We start from the raw sequence: 23,983 nt of genomic DNA on the forward strand, positions 1-23,983 counted from the left end.
GTTGATCTGATTGCGGATTTGGGGCCTGATTCTCTTCCTGCTTACAATGTTCTAAGAGGAGTAACTCCTCTGAGGTCAATCAGTGTAAAGCTGGTATAAATGAGACCCCTAGCGATTCTTATTCAGCTTTTTATTCCAGGCCTACATTTTTTTATTAGAGCCCATGTTCTCTGTCTTTCACATGTGATCCACAGTCACACTGAAGCATAAATCAGCCCTGTGGGTGTTCACTGTGCATGAATGTGGCATGTACGTAGCCCTACATACGTGCATTGTAGAGTCCTTTCAAGTTTATGCTCGGCCCAGGGAATGCTAAGGTAAAATGCCCGGCTCCCTAATACATAGCAGTGGTGTTGTTCAAGGAGTTATACACAGTTATGTGCCAGATAGGAGGAATGCTTAAGATCAATACAGTTTGCTCCTTCCATGATACCCCCTTCCTGCTTTCTCTCATGAAACTGGACAGGTTATCCAGCCTACTTATCACTCCAGCTGTCAGTCCCCATTTCTGCCTTGACAAGCTGGCCAAGGTGAGCTCCACAGATAAGTGTTTCATTCTGCAAAGTATGTACTGGAGATTTAAACACTCTTCCTCTCTGGCCTCAGTGCTTCAGCTCTCCGGTGGATACTTCTCCGCACCCAGTAAACTCCTGACAGAGTGCATCATTCATATAGGAGCCCACTTTATAATATGCATCAAAAAAGAAAGAAGACATTAAAACCTCTTTCAAGCCTGTCATACTCAGTTGAAAGTGTGGGGCAGGAGAGGGGAGCAAAGAATAAGGTCTGACAAAATGGTTTCAATATTTTTTAAATTTTTTTTCTAAACATTAACTTGATGAAACCAATATGGATTTGCAAAACGTTTAGGTGTTGCCGACTCTGTATTTTGTGTGTGTGTGTGTGTGCGTGCGTGTGTGCGTGCGTGCGTGCGTGCGTGCGTGCGTGCGTGCGTGCGTGCATGCATGCACAAGCTTCAGTTGAAAAATTTCCCGTAGCTCCACTAGTAATATGAGCAGTAACACCTCTCCTGTGAGCTGAGTCACCCGAAGCGAAAGAGTTTATCCATTTCTCTAGTGCTGTGATTTATTGGCTTCATAAGAGTGGAGTGTGAGCTTGGCTGCTGTCTGCTTTCCTTGGTTTATTATTCACTTCCACCCCACAATTCTCAATTGTGTTTTAAGGCCTGTCCTTCTAGAAGAGGCTCGAGAGACTCTCATGGTATGATCTTAGGATATGTGTGTATGTGGTGATGGGGACTGAGTCCCTTCATCTCTGTCTTGGTTACTGTCACAAATCAGGGCAACTGCACCAGGTACCCAGGTGCCCATCTCCTCCGCACTCACATCTTTTGGGTAAAGACTCTCACCTTTCTCCCTCTGGACCAGGGTTTTTCCAGGCCACACAGTTCCCTACCTACACTGTGATATTCCCAGCAAACCAGACTGCCTAAACAGGCCAGCATCTGCAGTCTGATTTTCTTTCCAGTGGCTCTGAACAGCTGTAATTGCCAGCAGTTATGAGTTACTATACAGCTCTTTCTAAGCAAGTGTTTTTAAGCCATTTATTCTTAAGGTAAAAGCATTAGAAAAAACATACTAAAAAACAATAAGACCCTACAGGCATGCTAATAAGCTTAGGAGAGATCAACCCAACTCCACCTTGAGCTCTGATGGGAGTCAGTCCTCCTACCCCCACCAAAGGTTTTTTTTCTGTGGTTACAGATTTGTAACAGCCTGAGCTCCTCTTCCACGCCCCTGTGGGATAGATTAGTCTTTCCTTTACACAATTTGGGCTCTTTGATCTTGAGATTCCAGAAACAGATAATCAGTAGACAGATTCCTCTCCTCAAGACGTAGTTTCAAAAGTCAGGGTCTTTGCATAACCAGGAGTGGGGAATTAGCATTAAGCTCTCCTTAGTGCATTTTCCAGGAAATCCACTTCACATGTAATTGTCCCAAAAATCCATTCTTGTTTGGTGCACTATTCAGTTTGGTCCTTTGATCCTCTGGGCCTTTCATCACATCTCCCCTGTAGCCTGATTGAGTATTGCAATTATTTCTTGGGGTGCGACCTGCACTTGTCACTAATACCTAGTTCTTTATTCAGGCAGCTACTTAGTGTTAATTAAGTAGATGAAATTGCTGAAGATTGCAAAGAAACTTTGAGCTTTAATTAATACGGGCAAATATATTTGAAGTCATAGAAAAATTAATATACAGAAGTATATGATAAGTACAGAAAAGTGGTTTCCTCTATCATTCCTCCTTGCAGTCTTACATTGTGCATACTTACAACCTTCTGGAGACCATTAGAAACAAAATGGAAGAAGTCAGTGAAGCACATCATAGAGTTGGTTCTGCTTCAGTTTACACCATCACAGGGACCGGATGAAGCCACATTTAGGGAACTAGTCCAGCTCTTTTACACCCCTCCTTTATGTAACAATCCCGATACATAACCATATCTAGCCTCCTCCCATGACCATAATAAAGTCTGCATTTGTCCATCATCCATAGGTAGCATTCTGGGTCTCTGTGCTGGGGTGGGCTTACACCGCACTGAGTAGGAAAGAGATAAACGTACGCTATGGGCGGCAGAAGTCCCACCCTCCAGGCTGTGCTGGGCATGCTCCAACTGCTGCCCCAATATAAAAAGGAGCAGCCCAGCTCATTCCAGGCAGACCACTGAGGAGGAAGGATGCTTAATGGAGGAGGCTCCAAGCAGGGAGCCACTTCAGCCCCCAGCTGAGGGAACCAGAGGCCCCAGAGACTTGAACAGAGATCTGCTGCCCACAGCCGACTGCCCAGAGTGAGATGTCTAGGGAGCTACCAATGCCAGGGCGCTCAAAGGCCCCAACAAGACCCAGACGACAGCATCCGGAGGCACGGTAGGAACTAACCCAGGTGGATGGTGTGAGAGGTATCTCCTGCCAGAGATAGGTCAATGTGTTGCAGTGGGATCCCTGATAGCCAGGATGGTGACCATACCTGTCACAAACAGGGCCCTGGGCTGGGACGTGGTGGAGTTGGGCAGGCCCATGTCTCCCTACCCCCTCACCAGCTACTCTCCTTGGGCTGACAGCAACCCCTAATTGAGCTTCAAATTGCAAAGGTGCCCCGCTTACTGCCTGAGAGCCTGGGGCTAAATAGACCGCTGGCTCGCCCAGCCTTGCCTGAGGGCCAGGGCTACAGACTGCTTGCCCCGCCCTGATCCAAGAGCAGCTATTGACTTTAGCCGTTAGCCCTCACAGCCCTGATCCGAGAGCGACTGTTGACTCTGGCCATTAGGCTGCATCACCCCAGCCCTAGGGGCGGCCACTCTGACTCGGACCTTTGAATCATATGGCCAGGAAGTTGGGAATAGTCTGGTAGATTGCCTGGAGGATGCCCCTTCCCCCCAAACCTTCCCACAGGGGGGATGAGGTGGGCTTACCCCACGATGGTCTCCATAATTAAGCTTCCAGTCATGAATATTAATAATACTTTTCAGTCATTTCTTAACAATTTCTGTATGTCAATGTGGTCTAACTACCTGCCTGTCTGGTTACCGTATTGCCAAAGGCCCCATCCTCGCTTCTTGCAGAATTACTTTTGTAATTCTTCAGAGTATCTGTACTTTGGTCACTTGTTTCTCTCTCAGAATCAGAGTGCAGAATTCAGGAGCTGAGGTTAAGTTCTCAGGCCTGAATTGTTTTGGCCAAAACTCAGTCTTAGCATGACTAAATCAAGCTAGACTTCACAGTAAGAACAAAGGTCCTCATCATAGCAAAGTCTAATAACCCAGTGATTCCCTTGTTCTATTGAGATTGTTGATTAAGAGGAGCAGCCCCAGCTGTGATTTGGGATTCATCTCTGGGCTCTGCTGGAGTTCTTGACCCTGCAAGGACAGCAGCTATAACTTTAATTGATTAGTATGATCAAGCTTATTCACATTTTGGTCATTACCCATATCGTGCAAGAATTGTTTGTATGCATCCATTATCATTCCTTTTATTTGCAAGGTACTGGTTTGCCATATTAGATGTTTTCAGCAATTTCATTTTGTGTCTAGTCATCACCTTTACAAGTGATCAACTGGTTGGAAATGCAGGGATTGCTCTAGGAATTGTTAAAATTATGAGAATTAAAACGTTGCGATTTTTTTTCCATTGGTACTCACCAGCTTTTTTTAACATCAGTTTGATTTGTTTGTTTCACGAACCCAGATGACCATGAGTAGAGTGGGATGTGGAATTGTTACTGTGAATTTCTAACAGTTATAAAGAATTTGAAAGACTGTGCCTGCAAAGTGGGTTTTTTGGTTGAATTCTATCCTTGTTCAGAGCCCCCAGAGAGAGAGAGAACAGCTGTTCTTCCAAAGCTGTGCTTGGCACCTTGCTGTATCGGAGGCAGTATTGGTCTTTAAGGAAAAGGCTTTTACCCACTGGGAGACAAGGGATCCGCAAATGGCCAGTTTCCTTTTATAATATTCTTAGTTTAGAAACTAGGTCTTTTGATAGGAGAGGTCAGCACAGGACTGATAGGTTGGCCCAGAAATGTGTGAAAGCATGACCACGTCGTGCTGTCTGGTGCTATCTCTTTGCCAATTCATCATATTGTGTGGATTGTGGAGTTGCTGCACCATCTTTCATTATCATTAGCGGAACCAACCTATAATCACCAAGCCCAGGCACTTTAGCATATCAATCACAGGTTGATCCAAGGTGGAGCTCTCAATATCCAGTCCAGATCCACAGTCACCCTTTTGATGGGATGATAGGTTTGATAATTGCACCAACACCATGTTACTTAGCTGGGACCTGATCCTTTGGCATTTGCATTACATTAAGTGGGTCTAACACTAGATAACCAAATAATATATATTGTTTGGTTTTTAAAACACTTTAGCTATAACACACTTATCGCTATCAATACTACATTAATATTGCAGGGATTTTTGTTTTTAATGAACTTATGAATTTTCATTTGGGTTTGGCCGAACAACTGGCTATATTGTTTTACAAACTCCAAATCAAAATGAACAGTAGTTTAAACAAAAGTTGAATTAATAAAAAAAGTTTATAACTATTCATTGAGGAAAAACATACCTATATTCATAACTGAGATTAGTAAAAGAACTGAACTGTAAAAGAACATGCCAATAATTTAATAATGGTGGTTATAATTTAATTATAATAACAAAATCATGTGGTACCAAAATATATCATTTTTATACCTTTGCACATAAAATTGTTTCTGTTGCAAAAAAATGAAATCTCAGTTTAAAAAATATATATAAAATAAAATAGTCATGTGACATAAACCATAACTAGAGAGACAAGGTGGGTGAGGTAATATTTTTCATAGACCGAAAGAAGTTGGTCCAATAAAAGAGAGTGCCTCATTTATCTTGTCTCTAATATGATGGGGCTGACATGGCTACAATAACACTGCATAAAATATAATTGACAATTAAGGACAACAAATTTTTAACATGTTTACACACATAAAATCAAACATTAAAACTTGGACACCATATATTAAAACAACAAAGGGTTAAATATATATAACCAATTAGAGGCTGTTGTTCAGCACAGGTCAAGGAGATCTAAGGGTTACATTTAATAATGGTCCTTGACCTAGCTGATACCAGCAATATCAATAAAGCAGATGAGCACTGGAAATCTGTCTGGTTTTAAACAGCATAATGCCTAGCAAAAGTATTTCTGTTAACTAAAATAAAATAAACAGTTTGATTGGGAGCCAAAGATGGTTTCCTTGACTAGAGAGTCAAGGGGCATGAGGTAATATCCTGGGACCAACAATATTTTTCTTGAATAGTCATATACTGTTTGTTTGTGTTTTTTTAAATTAGAAAGCAATATTAACACAAGCTTAGTTTAGTTAGGGAAATTAAAAAGGACTTATACAGGTTTTACAAGAAATATTTAGACATTTTTTTACTGAGGTGATGAATTAGGACATCATAATAACCGTAGCTGTCATTTGTGGGAAGCAGAGACTACTTTCTTAAAAGGATGATCCTTGCATAAAGCAGTCCTGTTTTTTACCAGGGGATTTTACAATCCAGGATTGAGTCTGGTTTGTTACTCTGCAATAAAAACACACAACAAATGATTAGTCAAATTAAAAATACATTAACGAATAATAAAAATTTGAACCCAACAAGGTTTGTGGCTTGGCCAATGCAAACGGGCGGGCGGGCAGGCAGGCAGACGAGAGAGTGTGTGTGTGAGAGAGATCATAGAAGATTACAGTTGGAAGGGACCTCAGGAGGTCAACCCCCTGCTCAAAGCAGGACTAACCTCAGCTAAATCATCCCAGCCAGGGCTTTGTCAAGCCGCAGCTTAAAAACCTCTAAGGATGGAGATTCCACCACCTCCTCAGGTAACCCATTCCAGTGCTTCACCACCCTCCTAGTGACAAAGTGTTTCCTAATATCCAACCTAGACCTCCCCACTGCAACTTGAGACCATTGCTCCTTGTTCTGTTATCTACTACCACTGAAAACAGCCTAGCTCCATCCTCCCTGGAACCCCCCTTCAGGTAGTTAAAGGCTGCTATCAAATCCCCCCTCATTCTTGTCTTCTGCAGACTAAACAAGCCTAGTTCCCTCAGCCTCTCCTCCTAAGTCTTGTGCTCCAGTCCCCTAATCATTTTTGTTGCCCTCCGCTGGACTCTCTCCAATTTGTCCACATCCTTTTTGTAGTGGGGGGGCCCAAAACTGGACACAATTCTCCAAATGCGGCCTCACCGGTGCAAAATAGAGGGAAATAATCACTTCCCTCCATTTGCTGGCAATGCTCCTTCTAATGCAGCTTCCAGTTTTTTATCCACTGTAACCCCGAGGTCCTTTTCTGCAGAACTGCTGCCTAGCCCAGTCTGTAGTTGTGCATGGGATTCTTCTGTCCTAAGTGCATCATCAGATTTTTTTTGGCCCAATCCTCCAATTTGTCTAGGTCCTTCTGTATCCTATCCCTACCTTCCAGGGTATCTACCACTCCCCCTAGCTTAGTGTCCTCTGCAAACTTGCTGAGTGTGCAATCTACCACATCCTCCAGATCATTAATGAAGATGTTGAACAAAACCGGCCCCAGGACCAACCCCATATGTATATATGTAAACAAGGTCTGAGTGGCACTATCCCTGCTCAGCAGCTGAAAGGAGGGCACTTTATTTGCAAGGGCTTTGCATTTGTATGCGTACAATTAAGTATTCAGCATACTGTATAAGCACACTAGGTGCTGAGCATGATGGGAAATGGTCAATATGTCTGGTATTGTGTTACAAGTCACTTTTGTGTTAGCTGCAGGGGTAATGAAATGTTGTTGTCCTTCGATTGTATGAACAAATGGCAGCAGATCTGTGTTGAGCCTGTTCCGATGAAAAATTCACTCTTATCTAAACAGAGCCCAACAAGGGTGGTGGACGGATGCCCCAGCATTGTAAGGGCAGCAGGGAGGAGGTGAGAAATTTCCTGTTGAGATTGCACTAGCCCTGGCAAAGGACCACCCTCAGGCATGGATTGACAATCTCCTCCCAGTGTTAAAAGGTAGAATTAATGACATGGCTCCTGTGTCAGCACAAGGTTTTCCCATAAACTGAAGTTCACTAAGAGCTGAAATCACTAGAGGACAGGGAAACCTTCACTGACAACCAGCAGCAGGAACCAGGAGCAGTTGACGCCTGCCGATGGTGGGAGCCAGGAGTGGGAACTTGACCAGACCCAGAGGTGACAGGAAATAGCGTAGGAGGCCTGGTCAAGCCTATGTCCAGTAGAATCTGCAGAGGGGAATGGGCTGAGCCCCAACCGAGAGGTGGACGCTGCAACTACGATGGTCAGTACAGCGGAAAGCAAGAAGGGAGCGGCGAAGGACAAGCCCCCATACTGTGGGGTAGGTTCGGCTCATTGAGGTCATGAATTCTGTTTGCACTGGTTCCAAAACCAGCGCTGTGTTCCTTCCTTCCTGTTATTAAAAGGTTTACTTTCTACACTCAGACTCTGGGCTTGCAAGAAGGGAAGTGTTGCCTATTGGTGGCACCCAGGGATAGTATGTGATTTCCCAGGTGACTGGGCGGGGACTCGAGCCGGTTTGGTGGTGTGTTATTGACATGAAGCCCTAGATATAGAACCCAGCCTTTTGCTGCTGTCGACTCTGCCTGGCAGAAGGGTGTGTGTGTTCATTCTCTCTCTCCCCTTAATACTTAAATTTAGCCAGTGGTTTTATCCTTGCTTCTTTTTTCGCAGGTCACAGCGGTAGTGAGTGGGGTTTGTTTTCTCTCTACCTTTACTTATTGCTTTGCTTGAAGTAAATGTAAGAGAGAGAGTTTTGTTTAAAGAGATGCTGAACTTTATAAATTACTGCTACACTTAATTGGTACTAAATTAAATGCTCTGCACCAACAAAGACAAATAGTGTTAATTGCTGTTGTTTAAGATATGTTATTTCCTTTTAAAATAATGGTTTTAAATCTGGTTTATGGGCAACCAATTTTAATTCTGTTCAGTCAAATTTAGGTTAGAAGCAATTTGCTTCCCTTTTTTACAGACACAGATAAAGCTACCAGGGAAATCATTTCCCTTTTGTGTACTTCAACATATTGGCTGCTGGCCAAAGAGTTTTTAAGCACCATTTCACTGTTCTTTTTCAGCTTTTTGACTGGAGATTACCCTGAATTACAAATGAAAGGCACAGAAACAATTAATGACTTTAACTTTAACTTACTTGATAAACTAATTAAATAATACCTTTATGATTATTTAGGTTTTCATTATTAAAGGCAAACAGATTTGTAGTGGGTGGGGGAGAAAGCCCATGTAATGCACACATTTTAAATAAGCCTTTTTACTTCCATTGCCACTGGTGGCCCTCCCCCACAGCTTATAAAATACATAGCTACAAAGCCTCTAAGACCTGTGAATAACTAAGCTTCCATTATCTTCTGCTAAGCAGAGGTTCCTTCTTTTAAATAATGATATATAAATATATAATTAATAATATATTGTGATTATCATTCAACCAAAGTTGTCCACCCTATTACCGAAGTGCTTAGAGCCTTTGAATTGTACGTAGAGCCTTTGAGTGGCTAAAACTTTGTCATTAACCATAGTAGGCGGTGTCCCCTCTTAAATATTGATATGTACATGGGCCTTCAGCCATTCCTGCCTGGAACTATAAATTATGCATGGGTTCCCCTTCTACAGTTAACCTTTTGCCTTCCTGGCTCAATTGCCCCAATCAAACACAATTACCCTTTCACCGTCTCACCTTACCATGACAAATTCAAGCCTCTCACACTAATAAAACAGGCATTAACCAGAACAAATAACCAAATTATTCATATTCTCCTCTTTGCCCCCTACCATGTTCCACTCTAATGAAGCTATCAGTGTTATACCCCACTGTGTCACTAACTTTACAGCAAGCTAACTGTGCATGAAATAGGGTCATAGGTCAACACCTCCTTAGAGAGGTTACATACGATCCTGGCCTAGAATAATACATAAACTTTTCATTTAATAAAATGGATCCCAAAGATACTTAAGCTTAATTCATTTAGGTTTTTCTAGGATATGGCAGGAAATTGCCATATTTGTCATAGCTACTATTAATGAAAAAAATGGATTAAACAGGAGCAGCACATTGTGAAAGCCAGATGCTGCAGCTGACCTTGGAGAAGATATAAAGAAAAAGCACTTGGACAATGAAGCTCTTTCAGCTTCCCTTGCAGCGGGGAAATTTAATATTTTTTTAATGCAAAAAGGGGCCATTTTGTGGCAGGCCCTCAGACATAAAGTACGGTAGCTTCATTGATTTCAGTGGAGATTTATTAGTTTACGCTAGCTGATGCTCTGGCACTTTTTTTGTCTTTTTTAATATTTTATAGTTAGATTTTAAGCTCTTTGGGGTAGAGAATGTCTCTTTGCTCTGTGTTTGTACAGCACCTAGCACAATGGCATTCTGGTCCATGACTAGGGCTCCCAGGTGCTACAGTAATACAAATAGTTAATAAATAATTTTTGTAAATGATTAATCATTCTTTCTTTCCCTTACTCTGCTTCTGCCCTTCATTCTCTAGTACCCTTCTTCAATCTGACATTAATTCCTTCCTTTCTTCCCCATTCTTTCATCTTTGTCATTGTTTCTCTGTTTCTTTCATCTGTTGCAGTCTATCATTTCCTTGCCCATAGTCCCTTCCTAGATGCTGTAGACAGTAGTTAAGGTGAATACATATTAACTGCTGGAAAAACCTGCTCCAAGAACAAGCAGAGAGACTTCTATAAGCTTTTGAATAGCTCTGCTGTTTCCATGCACCTCCCTCGCCGCCACCCCCGCCCCCCCAGGAGACCCTACAGGTCCTGACATAATCAAATGCAATCAACCAGATTCATCTCTTCCACAGAGGCTCTCCCAGCCAGGGATGGACAGAGTTGCAAAGTTTGGTTCTAGATCTCAAAGTTCATGGATGTTTACATTCAGGATTTGGCTCACTCTCAAAGTTTAGATACTTCCTCATGAATGGCAGTGTTCATATCGGAGGTTTTCACTCACAGTCCTCTCTTCCCATCTTGCTAATCATTTTGGGTATCTAAACGAATGTCTACACTATACTGTAAGCCCAGGGTTAATAGAACGTGAGTTAATAGACCTTGGGTTTGTTAACCTAGGAGTTGGACATCGACACTTATTTGTGACTCCAGGTTAGGAATTGTTGAACCCTCTGCTCCAGCGCCTATACTGTATTATGTGGCCCAAGTCCAGCTACCCATATCTGATTTCTTCGTTCCCTCCCACAGTGTGGGCACTCTAGCCCTTTGTTTGTGGTGTAGCGTGGGCAAACTTGACTGTCCACCAAATCTGACTGTCCTGTGTCCACACTGGGTCCCAGATTGACTCGATCTCAGACCCTTCACCCCTGTGGGGTCCTGGGACCCTGAGTCCAAATCTTGGGTTTACGCAATTTGTGTGTAGACAGACGGGGGGGAGGGGGAGGAGAGTAGGCTTGAGTCTGAGTTCGAACCTTGGGCTTACATTGTGGTGTAGACATACCCTAAGGAGCTCACAACTGCTGCGCCAGTGTATTGTGGTCTGCATGAAGAACTACACAGTGGAGAAACATGGATGATGTCCAGATCAATCAAAATTAATACATCATAGAAGTGGAATTGCCTTTGTTACAGCTCAGCCTGTAGCAGGCCAAAAGCATGAGAACAAAACGCATACATACGGTAATGATAGCTGTGCAGGAAGGGATCATGGCTAATACATCCTATAAATCTCAGGATTATTCCTACGAACGAGATGGAACAAATATTGGGGGTGGGATGGGGTGGGGTGGGTGGGAGGGAAATCACTAAATGGTTAGAGTTAGGTTCTGATCCAAATAGCATCCTCCCCCCCCCACCCCCACCCCTCAGTTCCCTACACAAGCTAACTAGGCCTTGAGTTCAAGTGTTGGGGAGAAGCTCATTGCTTACCACATGGAAAAATGGAACAGGCAGGTGGAGAGTGATGGGGAATTGGCTGTGCCCCACAATGCACTATCTAGTACATTTGAGCCAGCACTCCAGAAGATGGTAATTTGCTATTGGTGTAGGCCAGAGGCAAATTTACTGTGTTTTTAGAGCCAGGTTGGAGCAGGGAGGGAATTGTAGTTCCCTAGTATACAATACCAGATGATGTAAGTGAAGGATGCATAACATAAATAGCAAATCTCCAAAGCCAGAGAGGTAGAGAACAGTTTGAGAGCACTCCATACGCTAAGATACGTCCACATGAACCATGTGTTGAATAAGGTACAAATTAGCAGAAGTCTGTTCTAAGAGAATTTATGAACGGCAAAAGGTCATTGTTCACTCAGATCTTCTGAAGACCCAGCATTTGAGGGCTTTAACTTGAGACTAGTTGAACTAGAAGACGTACTGTAGGGAGTAATGATGGTTGTGCAAAGACATGGCTCTTCCATTTCTAAAGTCTATGATCTTAGGAAACAAATATAAACATAAGGCTTTGCCAGGATTTTTTTTCACTTTATTTCAGCATTTTATCCCCTCTTTCCCCATATGGCAAACTTAGGAAAAATCAAATTCAGAGTTGCAGGGTCACATGAACACACAACGCCATTTCCGTTAACTTGAGTGGAGGAAGCAATCTCAATCCACTGCAGTTATCACTTAAATTCAATAATGTCAGCCAGGGCTGGGCAGATTTGTAGCTTGCCTGCACCTTTCTCAGCATTGAGAGCTTCTTTGCATGTAGCATCTCAGACATCACAGCTTCTTCAGCACGTCTGAGCTGAAGATGCTGCCTGCATTTTAAAACTCTCTATTCCTCTCTTAAAGAGAAATCTGTTGATTTGTGCAAATGGTAGTCCACAGGAAGTACTTGCTGTTACTGATGTTTCAGAGCCTTACCCAAAGCCTGCTGAAGTCCATGGAAAGACTCACATAGACTCCAATGAGCTTTAGTGCCAGCCACTAATGCATCTGGCCACAGTGAGGTCACTAGTGTTTTAAATAAATCTCAGCTGGAGATTTCCTAGGTTCAGAGAATTGCTACTAAAAAAGAACATTCTGAAAGGGTGACCGTCATTCCTCAAATCACCGGCACCATTTTCTGAATACAGTTTCTACATCGTTTTCGTAGGCATAGGCAAAATCTGGTGCTCTGCAGACAATCTGCACAAAATCTATGCACTGCCTCAGTCCAGTTTAAGCCACCAAAAGGGGCCTAAAGTGAGCTGTGGGTCTCATGCAGCCCTCGGCAGCATGGCAAATCTCACCCCGAGGGGAGAGCTCACTTTTCACATTGGTGGCGGTAAACATAAATGTCTATTTGGAAATGGGAAAGGTTGGTAGCTTTGATTCCACAACAAACCATCTTCTTGCTCTCGTGGGGTATGTTAGAGATCTGGTGACTAGAAACCTTTGCACCTCCTTCATTGAAGCTAATGGCAAACTGACAACAAACCCTGGCCCTATATTTGTTTCAGACAGTCCAGGAGCGATGACGTATTTTGAACACTCAATTTAAAAGACCAATACCTGAGATGTGTGCTGGGCTAACGTTGAAGTCCTCTGTCCACCCAACAGGTTCCCATGTGGGCAGAGACAGTGCAGATGGCCCCACATTGCCCTGCCACTCTGCCTCAATCCTTTCTCTGTTTGAATAACTTTTCAGGGGAACAAGTAATCCATGCTTCCTGCCCATACATTCCTTGGCCTGTATGATGAGACAACCAAAAGTTGCCAGCTATGATTCTGGCTTTTGTTTAGTAGATACCTGTTTACTTGGAACTAGATTGAGGCTACCCATTCATTTAGCATACACCGACCACTGGCTGTGAAACTTTAAATCACTTCTAAGCTGGGTTGGGTTCCTATATCCTATAGAGATAAAAGCCACATGATTCAGAATCACCTTATCCTCTGGTTCATGGTGTATCAAAAACAGTGGAGGAAAAGGAACAGATCCTCAATGTAAATGAAGCCACTGAATCCAGCTAAGGATCTGACCCAGAAAGTTATGTGTAGAATAGGTGTTTTCCAAACTTTCAGCTCTAGCTAAAATTTAGGGCCAAATTCTCTTCTCAGCTCCTGCAATCCCTCCATTGTTTTTTCAGAATTTGGTCTTTCATGCTCACGTTGAATATTGCTTCTTTACAGCTCATGGTTTATCAATAATAAGAATTTCATTTCCTTCTGGTTTCTTTTACAAATAGTTATTTTACTTTCCCTTAAGGTGCAAATAAAGGTAATTTTCTCAGCCACCCCTGCATTCCCCCCAATGAACCTATTCTTAAAAGTTACCAATTAACTTTTCATAATTGTAGGATTTCCAGCTGTCTTTGTAGTAGCCTGGGCAGTGGTCCGTGCAACGCTGGCAGATGCCAGGTAAGTGGAAAAGAAGCAGAAGACATTTTGATCTGTATGTTTATGGAAAGCAGTCAGGTTTGTTTTCAGCTCTCCATTCTTGCATGTGCCATATATCACGTGCTCCCATTCTTACCTGCAAACAAAGTGCCATTTTAAACTGAAAAATATAGATTCAATATCAGAATGCTTAGGCTGATGGTGGAAACCTTTAATGTAAAAGATCAGAAAAGGTGATTAAAAAATAATAGGGCTGCTTTTCTGCTGATGTGATTCAGCATAGCTCCAGGGGTACCATAGAGAATAATGATCTGAGTAATCCTAATTTTCTTTATTTTTTGTGTTGAGAAGTGATAATGTGGTAAAGCCCAACACAGAGCTTTCCTTTCTTATTTCCTGAGGTTTGTTAGTAAGTTAAATATACAAAGCAAATAATCCATATTGCTCGGATAAAACATTGCTATGGAGACCCTCACTGCTATTATAAACTTGTTTCTACTGTATTTCTAAAAGATTTAAAATTAGACTTGGCTTTTAGATAATGGGCATTAAAATGGTGTGGTGTTTCCACCATGGGTCTTTTTCTATTAGATAAGGTTCACGCTCAATAAGACCAAATATTGGGTTAGCCAGTGTGCAAACAGCTGTATTTTTCCTAGGCCTCATGGTTCATAAGTTATTGGACCTTAAGCCTGCCATTAATGCAGGATTGACTTCTGAATGGCAGACATATCAAGCCAGTGAAATTTGCAGGGTGGAAATTTTATATTTGGGAGAAGGAATGGAGCTCTATTGACAGGCTGTTTCTACAAGTTAATAATATCTGATGCTGTGCAGATGTTTAGAATGTTAAAAGTAGGTGGTATTGAGAGACTAGTGTGGAGAGGACAAGTAAGAAAGTCAAAATTGTATGATAAATGTGATTTATCACATGGTTCCATAGCTTAGCTCCAGGGTATCCCAGTACATATTCTGTATGTGTATGTATTTTGTGTGTGTGTACACGATCCATTCATACTATAGCCCATTTTCTAAAACAAATTGGCCTCCAGACACACCCAAAACTTTGCACTTACAACTGACTATAAATGCAAAGGAAAGATTTTCCATTTCTTAGTCCCAGACTCTGTCAACAGACAAGAGTCAGGCATGGAGGGTGGGATTTTCAAATGCACTCAGCATTGGCCTCCCGGCCCCCCTGAGGTCAGTGGGAGCTTTTACTGTTGACTTCAACAGGAGCAGAATTAGGCTGATGCTGAATGCTCTTAAAAGTCCCATCATAAAAAAAAAAAAAAAGAGAAGTCGTTCAACACTCAATGTGCATGTCATTCATCAATTCCAACTCCCCTCAGTTACCGCTCATCACCCACAGCCCCAGTGTGCATCCACCCCCAGTCCTGAGCACCCTGGCACTCTGCCTATGCTTATTGGTTATGTGCTACTGGTGTGTTGATGTTTACATCATGGATCGATCTGTTCATGGTTTCATATTGGCATAAGTAAGCGAGACACCGTTTCAGACTGCAAACAGGAGCAGTGAGATTCGTTTCTCTGTCCATTTTTAGGAAGTTGTATTAATGAATGATCTATGTCACTGGTGATTTTTTTTTTTTAATTCAAAAAGTGAATGATATTTTTAGGTAGAAAAGACTGAATTGACCTCCTGCATAAGTGAGCGAGTGTATTGAACGTAAGGTCAGATTTAAAGATGCATGTTGGTTTGTTCCAGATGAAGGCTGGAGATAAAGAGCTGTGGGTAGTAGAAGGGACATGAACTTGAGAATGAGAACTAATGAATGGAATGTAGATGAGGTGTGGAATTACTTAACTGCTCATTTTCTTGCTTTCCAACTAGGAGGTGTAGCCATCTTAACTCAAAGGTTGTGAAGATGCTGCTTGTGTGGGAGTTTTCCATGGTTTTTAATAAGGTTGATACTCAAAGAGGCCTGATCCAAAGCCCATTGAAGTCCATGAGAAGCTTTCCATGCCATGTGGATCAGTCCCACATTGATCAGAGTCAATTTGTAAAATCCCTCATGTACCCTGATGCAGAGCCCCTGTGTCTTCCATAAGGTCCTCTCTTCCCCAGCCTTGCTTCTTATCTAGGCCTCTGGGTGAGTCGTAGCAAAGAAAGCAAAAGCACCCAGATCCGTGCGCTTTCTTGGCTATAATTGTCTTTCTTTGCTATTACTATGTCCCAAAATTAAATCAAGAAAAAATCTAACAGTAACAATTCCCACCTCAAACAAATTGCTATTAAGTGGACAACCTGGCGACAACAGTAGCCCTCTGCTTTAGAGGGAATGATAAATAATATAAGCAATTACTAAACAATATCGGTGACCTCATTCCATGCTCTCACTCTCTGCGTCAATATGTGAAGAATATTATTCTTTCCTCCCTGAGCTTTTCTTTTGTCTGTGTAATAATTGCTGTGGATTTGCTTTGCTGAATGTCAATAGTTCAAACTTAGTCAGGCAGTAGCAATAGTTCAGAGCAATTTACTACCATGCATCACTTTCACTCCCCACAAATACACACTGAGCTGGGCTGGATGAGTGTTTGTTCACGTCCTAGAAGAAAGGCTTATTATATTCAGACAAATATCTGCTCATCATGAGTGACAGGGATTTTGAATGTCTTGTCCGCCACCAAATTTCTTATTGAGATATTGGGCCAGGTCCTTAACCCCTGTTTCACCTGTTTTGTGTTGACCTAAAGAGGCATCACTGATTAGTTTAAGACAATCCTCTGAGTAGCATAAAGTCAACATTGCTAGCTATCTGCCATCCACTGCCCCCTCCCCCTGTGTAGGAGGTATGTTGGGGGCAGGGAAAGGTAGGAAAGGTTGGGCGCAGGGAAAGGTAGGAAAGGATATAGATTTTCAGGTCAGAAGGAACCGTCATGATCATCTAGTCTGACCTCCTTCACGTTGCAGGCCACAACCTCATCCACCCACTCCTGTAATAGACCCCCAACCTCTAGCTGAGTTACTGAAGTCCTCAAATCTTGATTTAAAGACTTCAAGTTACAGAGAATCCACTCTTTACACTAGTTTAAACCTGCAAGCGACCCATGCTGCAGCGGAAGGAGAAACCCCCTGGGGTCTCTGCCAGTCTGACCTGGGGGAAAATTCCTTCCTGACCCCCAAATGTGGCGGTCAGTTGGACCCTGAGCGAGACCCACCAGCCAGACACCTGGAAAAGAATTCTCTGCAGTAACATAGAGCCCTCCCCAGCTAGTGTCCCATCACCAGCCATTGGGGAGATTTGCTGCTAGCAGTCACGGAAGAGAGTAACAGGGCTAGGAGCAGAACAGATGATGTTTAAGATGATCCATGCCCTTAAGGCTGTTCTAAGTTACACTGGGGTCTCTCCAGGATAAGCAGATTGGGAAGATGGCTTAGAGCCACCTTTTTCTGACCTCCTTCTGAGATGCACTGAGCATGAGTCTAGGGAAGTTCAGAAGATGTGACATCTCACCCCTTTTTCCCACTCAGCTCTGCTAGCTGGTGCAGAGTGAGGGGAATAGGACCGCGTCCCTAAATTCCTTCTCCCTGAGAGGCACCTAGCATTTATGGGAGTCCTAGAAGGGGAGCTGGGCAGTTGCTCCTCAGATACAATGTGACTGACTCATGGACATGGGGACCAGATGTGGGGAAAGATGCCCTGCATCCTCTCCTGGTGCATCCACACAAGGGCCAAGCAGCCTGACTGTGATGGGGGTTTTAACTGAGGAACCAGAAAGGACATATATAAAAATTCACTGGCAAATAAACAGCTGAACTCTGGCTTTACAATAAAACATGCAAACAATAAAAAAACCCTCTCAGATCCCTCTTCCCAATGTGTAATGAGATTCATTGCACTTAAAGTCTATGGCAAGGAAGAAAGATGTGAAATCTGAGGTGACTAATGAGAAATATCATAGGCAAGGAGAGACAGAAGTATCTCTACTGGAAACAAAGGCTAGCTGCTCTTTTATGTAGGTGTGTATGGAGCTTTGATGTGAAAATTCTTTAAACCAACCCACTGTTCTCTTTCCTGCCGGCAGTTGCAAGTGTTATCTTCACTCTCGACCCGTAGTGGGCTGCTGTTTGGCCAGGGCACAGCATTAGCTGCCACACCTGAGTGATGCTGTGTGCCAGGTCACAATGCCCAGAGCAGCACAGGTGCCATTTCTGCAGGTACATTCTGAGCCCAGGAAGCCTTGCTTGAGCCACCCCTGGCTACTTTCCTTCATGCAACACATCAAGGTGAAAAAAATGCCTTTGAAACCTGAATTATGGACCCAGCTGTCACAGAGTAAAATGTTCCAAAGACATCTAGGGCCTGATCTTCTGAACCCAGATGGGAGCAGTTTCTGTGCATGTGCAAGTGAGCACCTAATCTGCATGCCTTGCTCTGGAGGAGCCTACGCAAGTCCCTGATCTGCCCGGGCATATTAATTTTATTGAATTCTACGATCAGATTTATTGGTGTATTTCTGTTTATAGAGCTTCTGCCTAGGAATATTGGGCCAAAAATATTGAAACCTGGGTACTTCAAAGCCCGTATTTAGGCACCTAAATAAGTGATCTGTTCATTCAGCAGCCTGCTCTTCTGTTGGAATTTTGGTTTTTATAAATTGTGTAGTGCACTTGTTGATATATTTTCAAAGGAGCTCAAGCACTCATGTCTCCGATTGATGTCACTGGGACATTACAGAATCTCCAAACCCTTGAAATTCCAGTCTTTGGAACAGCTTGGGATAGATATGGTCAATCAATGAAAATGATAAACACTTCTTATGAGAACGAGGAGAGCATGTAAACATCCATTAAATACTTCTGGTCTTTTCTCTGTACATGCACCACAAAACTCAGAAGCTGTTTTCTCAGCTGTGGTACGCATCTCTCCTTTCTGCTGAGCATCCTAGAACTCTGCACTCCATTATGAATGGCGACCCTTTGAATTCTCCAAACATCTCCTGCACGTAGGCACAACGGTAGCAAATTACTTTACACACACGGTAACTCTCCTTACACATTCTTTACCCCATCATGGCTCTGTGTAGCGACAATGGGGGGAAAGGAGAATGAAAAGCATCTCACCGGGTTTCTTTTTCAAATCAAAAGTTTGTCCAATCAAATTTCTTTTCAAATTTTGAAATTTCATTTAAATTTAAAAATTGCTGCCCTGTCCTAGTGCTATATTACTTTGGCTGAAAGAAAAACAAAGGAAGGCACTGACTTTGCTGTACGTTGCTCAGTTTGGTTATAGTTATCACTGGGAGCAACTTCATCAGTCATTCCATTTTGATCTTTGGCACAGGATGATGGTGGAGATTCTTTTGAAGTGTCACTCGCTACCAGCCTCTTTTCCACCCAGGATGTCACCATTTATCTTTGTCTTGCAAGGCTGATACAGGGGTTTTGGTTTTTGCAGTAAGTACTAGATTGAGTATGTTCTGTTATCTGAAAGTTTCTGAATCCCACATTCACAGCAATCACGTCATCCACTCAAAACTGTTTGTAAGTAGCTCTGAGTACTGTTAGGGGAAAAAAAAACCAAAAAACAACCTAGTAATTCTCCAATGGCAGATATTGAAATTTGCCTCAATTTCCAAAGATAGCTCAATAGTTCTTTTACAAAGAGAAGAGAGAATGTGATCCCCGTTACATGGGTGTATATGTAGAGTCACTCTGCTAATGGAGTTATTCCAGATTTACTCATCGGCAATCCCTCGATAAATCCCTTCAGTTTTATATCCATGCAGTGAAGATCAGAATCTGGCCCACTATGTCTTGTGTTACCCCTGGATTTTCTTGATTCAGAGTTTTTACTTTGACTTTATTTGAATTTGGCAGTCCAGTCTTCATTAACAGATGATCCCATGGTTTAGGTGGGGTTGGTCCTGCTTAGAGCAAAGGGTTGGACTAGATGACCTCCTGAGGTCCCTTCCAACCCTCATCTTCTATGATTCATCACAATTCCTCTGCTTCAATATCACTGAAGTTGGCCATTGTGATGTTTTCTGGGGGCATCCAGAACTGTAAGCCACTGTTTTACCCTTCTGCCTCAGCAAGAGAAAGCATTGCAGGAGCTTAAACTGTGTCAGTTCCCTGCCACATCAGTTTATCTACTTCACCAGCAAACTCCTTGAGACTCCGCCAGTCTCAGCCTCACATTGTAGGTAATTGCAGTGGATTCCAGTTCCCAAACTCCCAGAAGAATGCTCCTCTGCAGTATCCAGCCCCTAACACTGGACACTCACACAAACTAATAAATCCACTGCCTCCAGAAAGACAATGCACACACCAGCCTGTTAACTGAGCAGAGGACTATCCTTTAATACACAGCACTGAGATGATTTTATGGTAAAACCAAAAATAAGTTAGTTAATAAAGAACAGAGATTTAAGTGATAGTAAGAAAGGATAATAGAAACAGACAATGGTTACAAATAAAACACGCTTTCTAGTGTCTTAAAACCTTAACATCACAATCCTGGTTTCAGGCAGTTTCTCACTGAGTTCTCATCATCCTCAACCCACAAGACTGGGGGGTTCCACCTTTCACAGATTCAAAGAGCACAGGCCCCTTGGTCCCTTAAGTGTGGATAACCAGAACATCTTTTGGCTTCTTCTTATATTCCCCAAAGTTTGTTGTCTCTGCCTTCTGAGCTGGAAAGGTACCCTGGGTTCAGACTCCAGTCGTGCTTTTGTTTTCCAGCAAACTGGGGCCCTCTTCCTGCTGGTTTGATCATTGTTTGCTTTAGATGAAAATGTCATTGTCTTTTGCTTATAATCAAGCCATGCTGTTTTCACTATCACCTGTTAGCTTGAGCACTCTGTTTACCACAGATGCAAATGCATTATCCATCGTCTCTGGCTCACAAAGCTTGATGCTGGTGGACCAGTCAATATACATTCCTTTCTCTAAGACGTACCTGCTCAGCAGCTCTATTCTACTTGGTCTCAACCTATTTTAGTAATACATTTCCAGCACACCTGCACAATTCCTTACACGCTAACCGTGCATACACCATGCAAGAATATTAATTACCCGAGTGCACCTGTTTTCATATGATAGCTTAGTTACTCTTCAGATAAATATTATGATAAGAGGGTGTTGTGTGTAGTGAGTTTGTCAGGCATGGTAACAATTGTAGTTACAGATGATGAACATTTTGCCAGTGGTCATTGAGGGACTCATAAGGTCAGAGCCATTTGACCTTTGCGGTCCCTTCTGACCCTATGGTTCTATGATTTAGACTGGCTGTGATTCAAACAATGATGTGTAGTAGAGTTGGTTATTCGAAGAGGAAGAGGGAGAACACTCACCACAATGAAGGTTTCCATAGTCCTGGTCTAGGAAGGCAGCATTCCTTCAAGGAAATACAGGACTGAGATCTTTTACAAACTCGTGACTCTTATGAAGTGGGGAGACTCTGGAGGCCAAGACTAAGGGATGTCTATATGGGGAGTTAGTGCACTGCAAGTTGGGGTGTACATCTGTAGTTCGCTAGCCTGCCATGCACTAACTGGCCGTGGGAATTCTGCTACCACACACTAAAAGTTCCCCAATGTGCTTTGACATGAGTGCTTTTAGTGCGAAGAAGCAAGATCCACATCATGACTTAGTGTCCAGAAAACTAATGCATCCCAAATTACTGTGCACTAACTCTCCATATAGACAAGCCCTAGTACAAAGTTTCCCATACCCTATTATCTAGGCAGTATGAGACAAGGTGAATACAAATTGGTGATACTTTTAAAAAAAAAAAAAAAAAAAAAATCAGATTTTTAAAATTTTAATCTAGGCTTATTTAGAAAGAAACCTCTTTAAATTGAAATTGACAATCTATGTTAAGGCCTAAATTTATACTAATTTATTAAAATTAAATACAAAAACGGCTAAGCAGAACAAGTTTGCTGCCAAGTTTTAAAGAAAGTCAAACCCTGAACTGCAGGAAGTCCCTTTCTGTAGGTGCAAAGAGAATAATTCTACATTTCAGTTTATTCACCTAATTCAGTTCAATGACTAGTTCATTCAAAGTTAAGCCGGGGGCATGCATCGCGGGGAGGTGGGGAGGCAGGCAAGCAGGAGCATGGACTTGCCCAATAATCATTGGGAGCACAGAACTCCACTTGCCCTGGGGCTGCGGTGGGATGGGGGTAGCCAGTCCCTTCCAGCCCCAAGGCTATGTGGAGGGGGGCAACAAAATGTGCCCCTCCAAAATGGGGGATATGCAAGATCTTGCGCATGCCCCTGAAGTTAAGAAACCAATTGGGAGTTGAAAAAGCAGGAAAGCTTGTTTCCCTCTTGCAATCTATGAATAAAAAATGAAGTGTGGGAGAGATTGATCGACTAGTCCTAAAATCTGGAAGAACGTGGTGACCAGAAACAAGCAATTAAATTAATTAACTATAGATAATACTTCCTTTGTTTAATAAAGCAGTTAGTTTTAAATGCAAAATGTATTTTGACAAACTTTTTCTTCTTTATCTAACACATTTAAGGTAGTTTTATTCAGTAAAAAAAAAAAAATGCTGGTTTTGTGCATTTTTACTCAGATTTGAATTACCATCCAATTAGAACTTGACACAAATCACAAGTAAAAATTAGTCATCTAGTAAATAAGAAATGCATCATTCACCATTTTCTAACAAAATAAAAATATAAAAGCTAAGAAATCTGAATAAATTAAGCTATATAATTGCTTAAATGTGTGTAGATATTGTGTATTCTGCTGGTTAGCAAAAAGAAGCAACAAATTTAATATAGCTACATTTAGCTGCAAATAACATTTTTAATGGTTACCAACTACTGAGAATCAATCTTTCTTTATGAAAATAACTGAAAAGAACAAATGCAAAACATGATTAAAACTGATTACGTAAATCAAGGTTTCCTGCTCGCTGAATAAAACTGGGATTTAAATCGCTTTGATTTAAATCAATCCACTCTGGTTTGAGCGAATTAGCCAGACTCCTAAATTAACAGGGGTCCTTTTCATTTTATTGCTGTTATGGTTACATTAAGTGTTTGTTTTGCTGGCAGTAGTTTACTTTCCAGTAATTGCTGATGAAAATTGTCCAGCTGTAATGTTCTGAAGAGTCTCAATCCGATATAGAGAAGAGCTTTATTGGATGACCACAGATGGATGAGACAGAAACATTTTTCTGAAAGCATGGTTTCATGTGCTATTTACTATTACTTTGCAAAGGCATAGGAAGAATTTGTTTCTTTAATCAGACAGGATCAGCACTGAGTATTCCTGTGAATGGTTTTCTGAGTTATGAGTTATTAGCAAAAGTGAAACATTTTTGCTTTTTAAAATAATAATGATGTGATCTGCATGGCTCAACGAAGAAGAAAGGGTCAGGCCCAAAGCAGGTGGAGACATTACACTTCAGCAGCTACCTAACATGTAGAAGGAACATGCCTGTTACCGAACCTGTTTGTGGGGTAGCACCTGGTATCCCTCTGTGTCATGGGACAGCATGACTCCAATGCCTCCTTGACACTCTGAGGCAGTGTGCGACCATGGAGGAGTAGCGAGGGAATGATTTGTGTACTCTCCTGAAGCACAGAGAATGCAACCGAGCCTGGCCTTAACATTGACTGTACACAGGTCTCCTGCCACTGTACGTTCACTTAAGGGAGAGATTCACACCCAGAGGTTCCCCCTACTTGCAGTGCTAAGGGGCATAGAATCATAGAGAAGTGGAGGACTGGAACGGACATCAATAGGTCATCTAGTCCAGTCCGCTGCACTGAAGGCAGGACTACGTAATAACTAGACCATCACTAACAGGTGTTTGTCTAACCTGCTCTTAAAAATCTCTGATGATGGAGATTCCACACCCTCCCTAGGGAATTTGTTCCAGTGCTTAACTATCCTGACAGTTAGGAAGTTCTTCCTTGCTGCAATTTAAGCCCATTGCTTCTTGTCTGATCCTCAGAGGTTAAGGAGAACAGTTTTTCTACCTCTTCCTTGTAACAACCTTTTATGTACTTGAAAACTTATCATGTCCCCGCTCAGGCTTCTCTTCTTCAGACAAAACAAGCCCATTTTTTTCCCATCTTTCCTCACTGGTCATGTTTTCTACTTTAATCATTTTT

At 42.3% G+C, this 23,983-nt stretch overlaps 1 protein-coding gene across 1 annotated transcript in view; it reads left to right on the top strand.

Moving 5' to 3' along the window:
- Positions 1–23,983, top strand: part of PTH2R (parathyroid hormone 2 receptor) — an 83,189-nt gene that overhangs the window by 39,686 nt on the left and 19,520 nt on the right. The window contains exon 9 of the mRNA XM_067548745.1: positions 13,836–13,896. Within this exon, the coding sequence (XP_067404846.1) occupies positions 13,836–13,896 (61 nt within the window). The remainder of the gene's footprint in view (positions 1–13,835; positions 13,897–23,983) is intronic.

The sequence above is a fragment of the Emydura macquarii genome, unplaced genomic scaffold, assembly GCF_026122565.2.
Source record: "Emydura macquarii macquarii isolate MOO-44397 ecotype Brisbane River unplaced genomic scaffold, CSIRO-AGI_Emac_v2 contig_1253, whole genome shotgun sequence".
NCBI lineage: Eukaryota > Metazoa > Chordata > Testudines > Chelidae > Emydura > Emydura macquarii.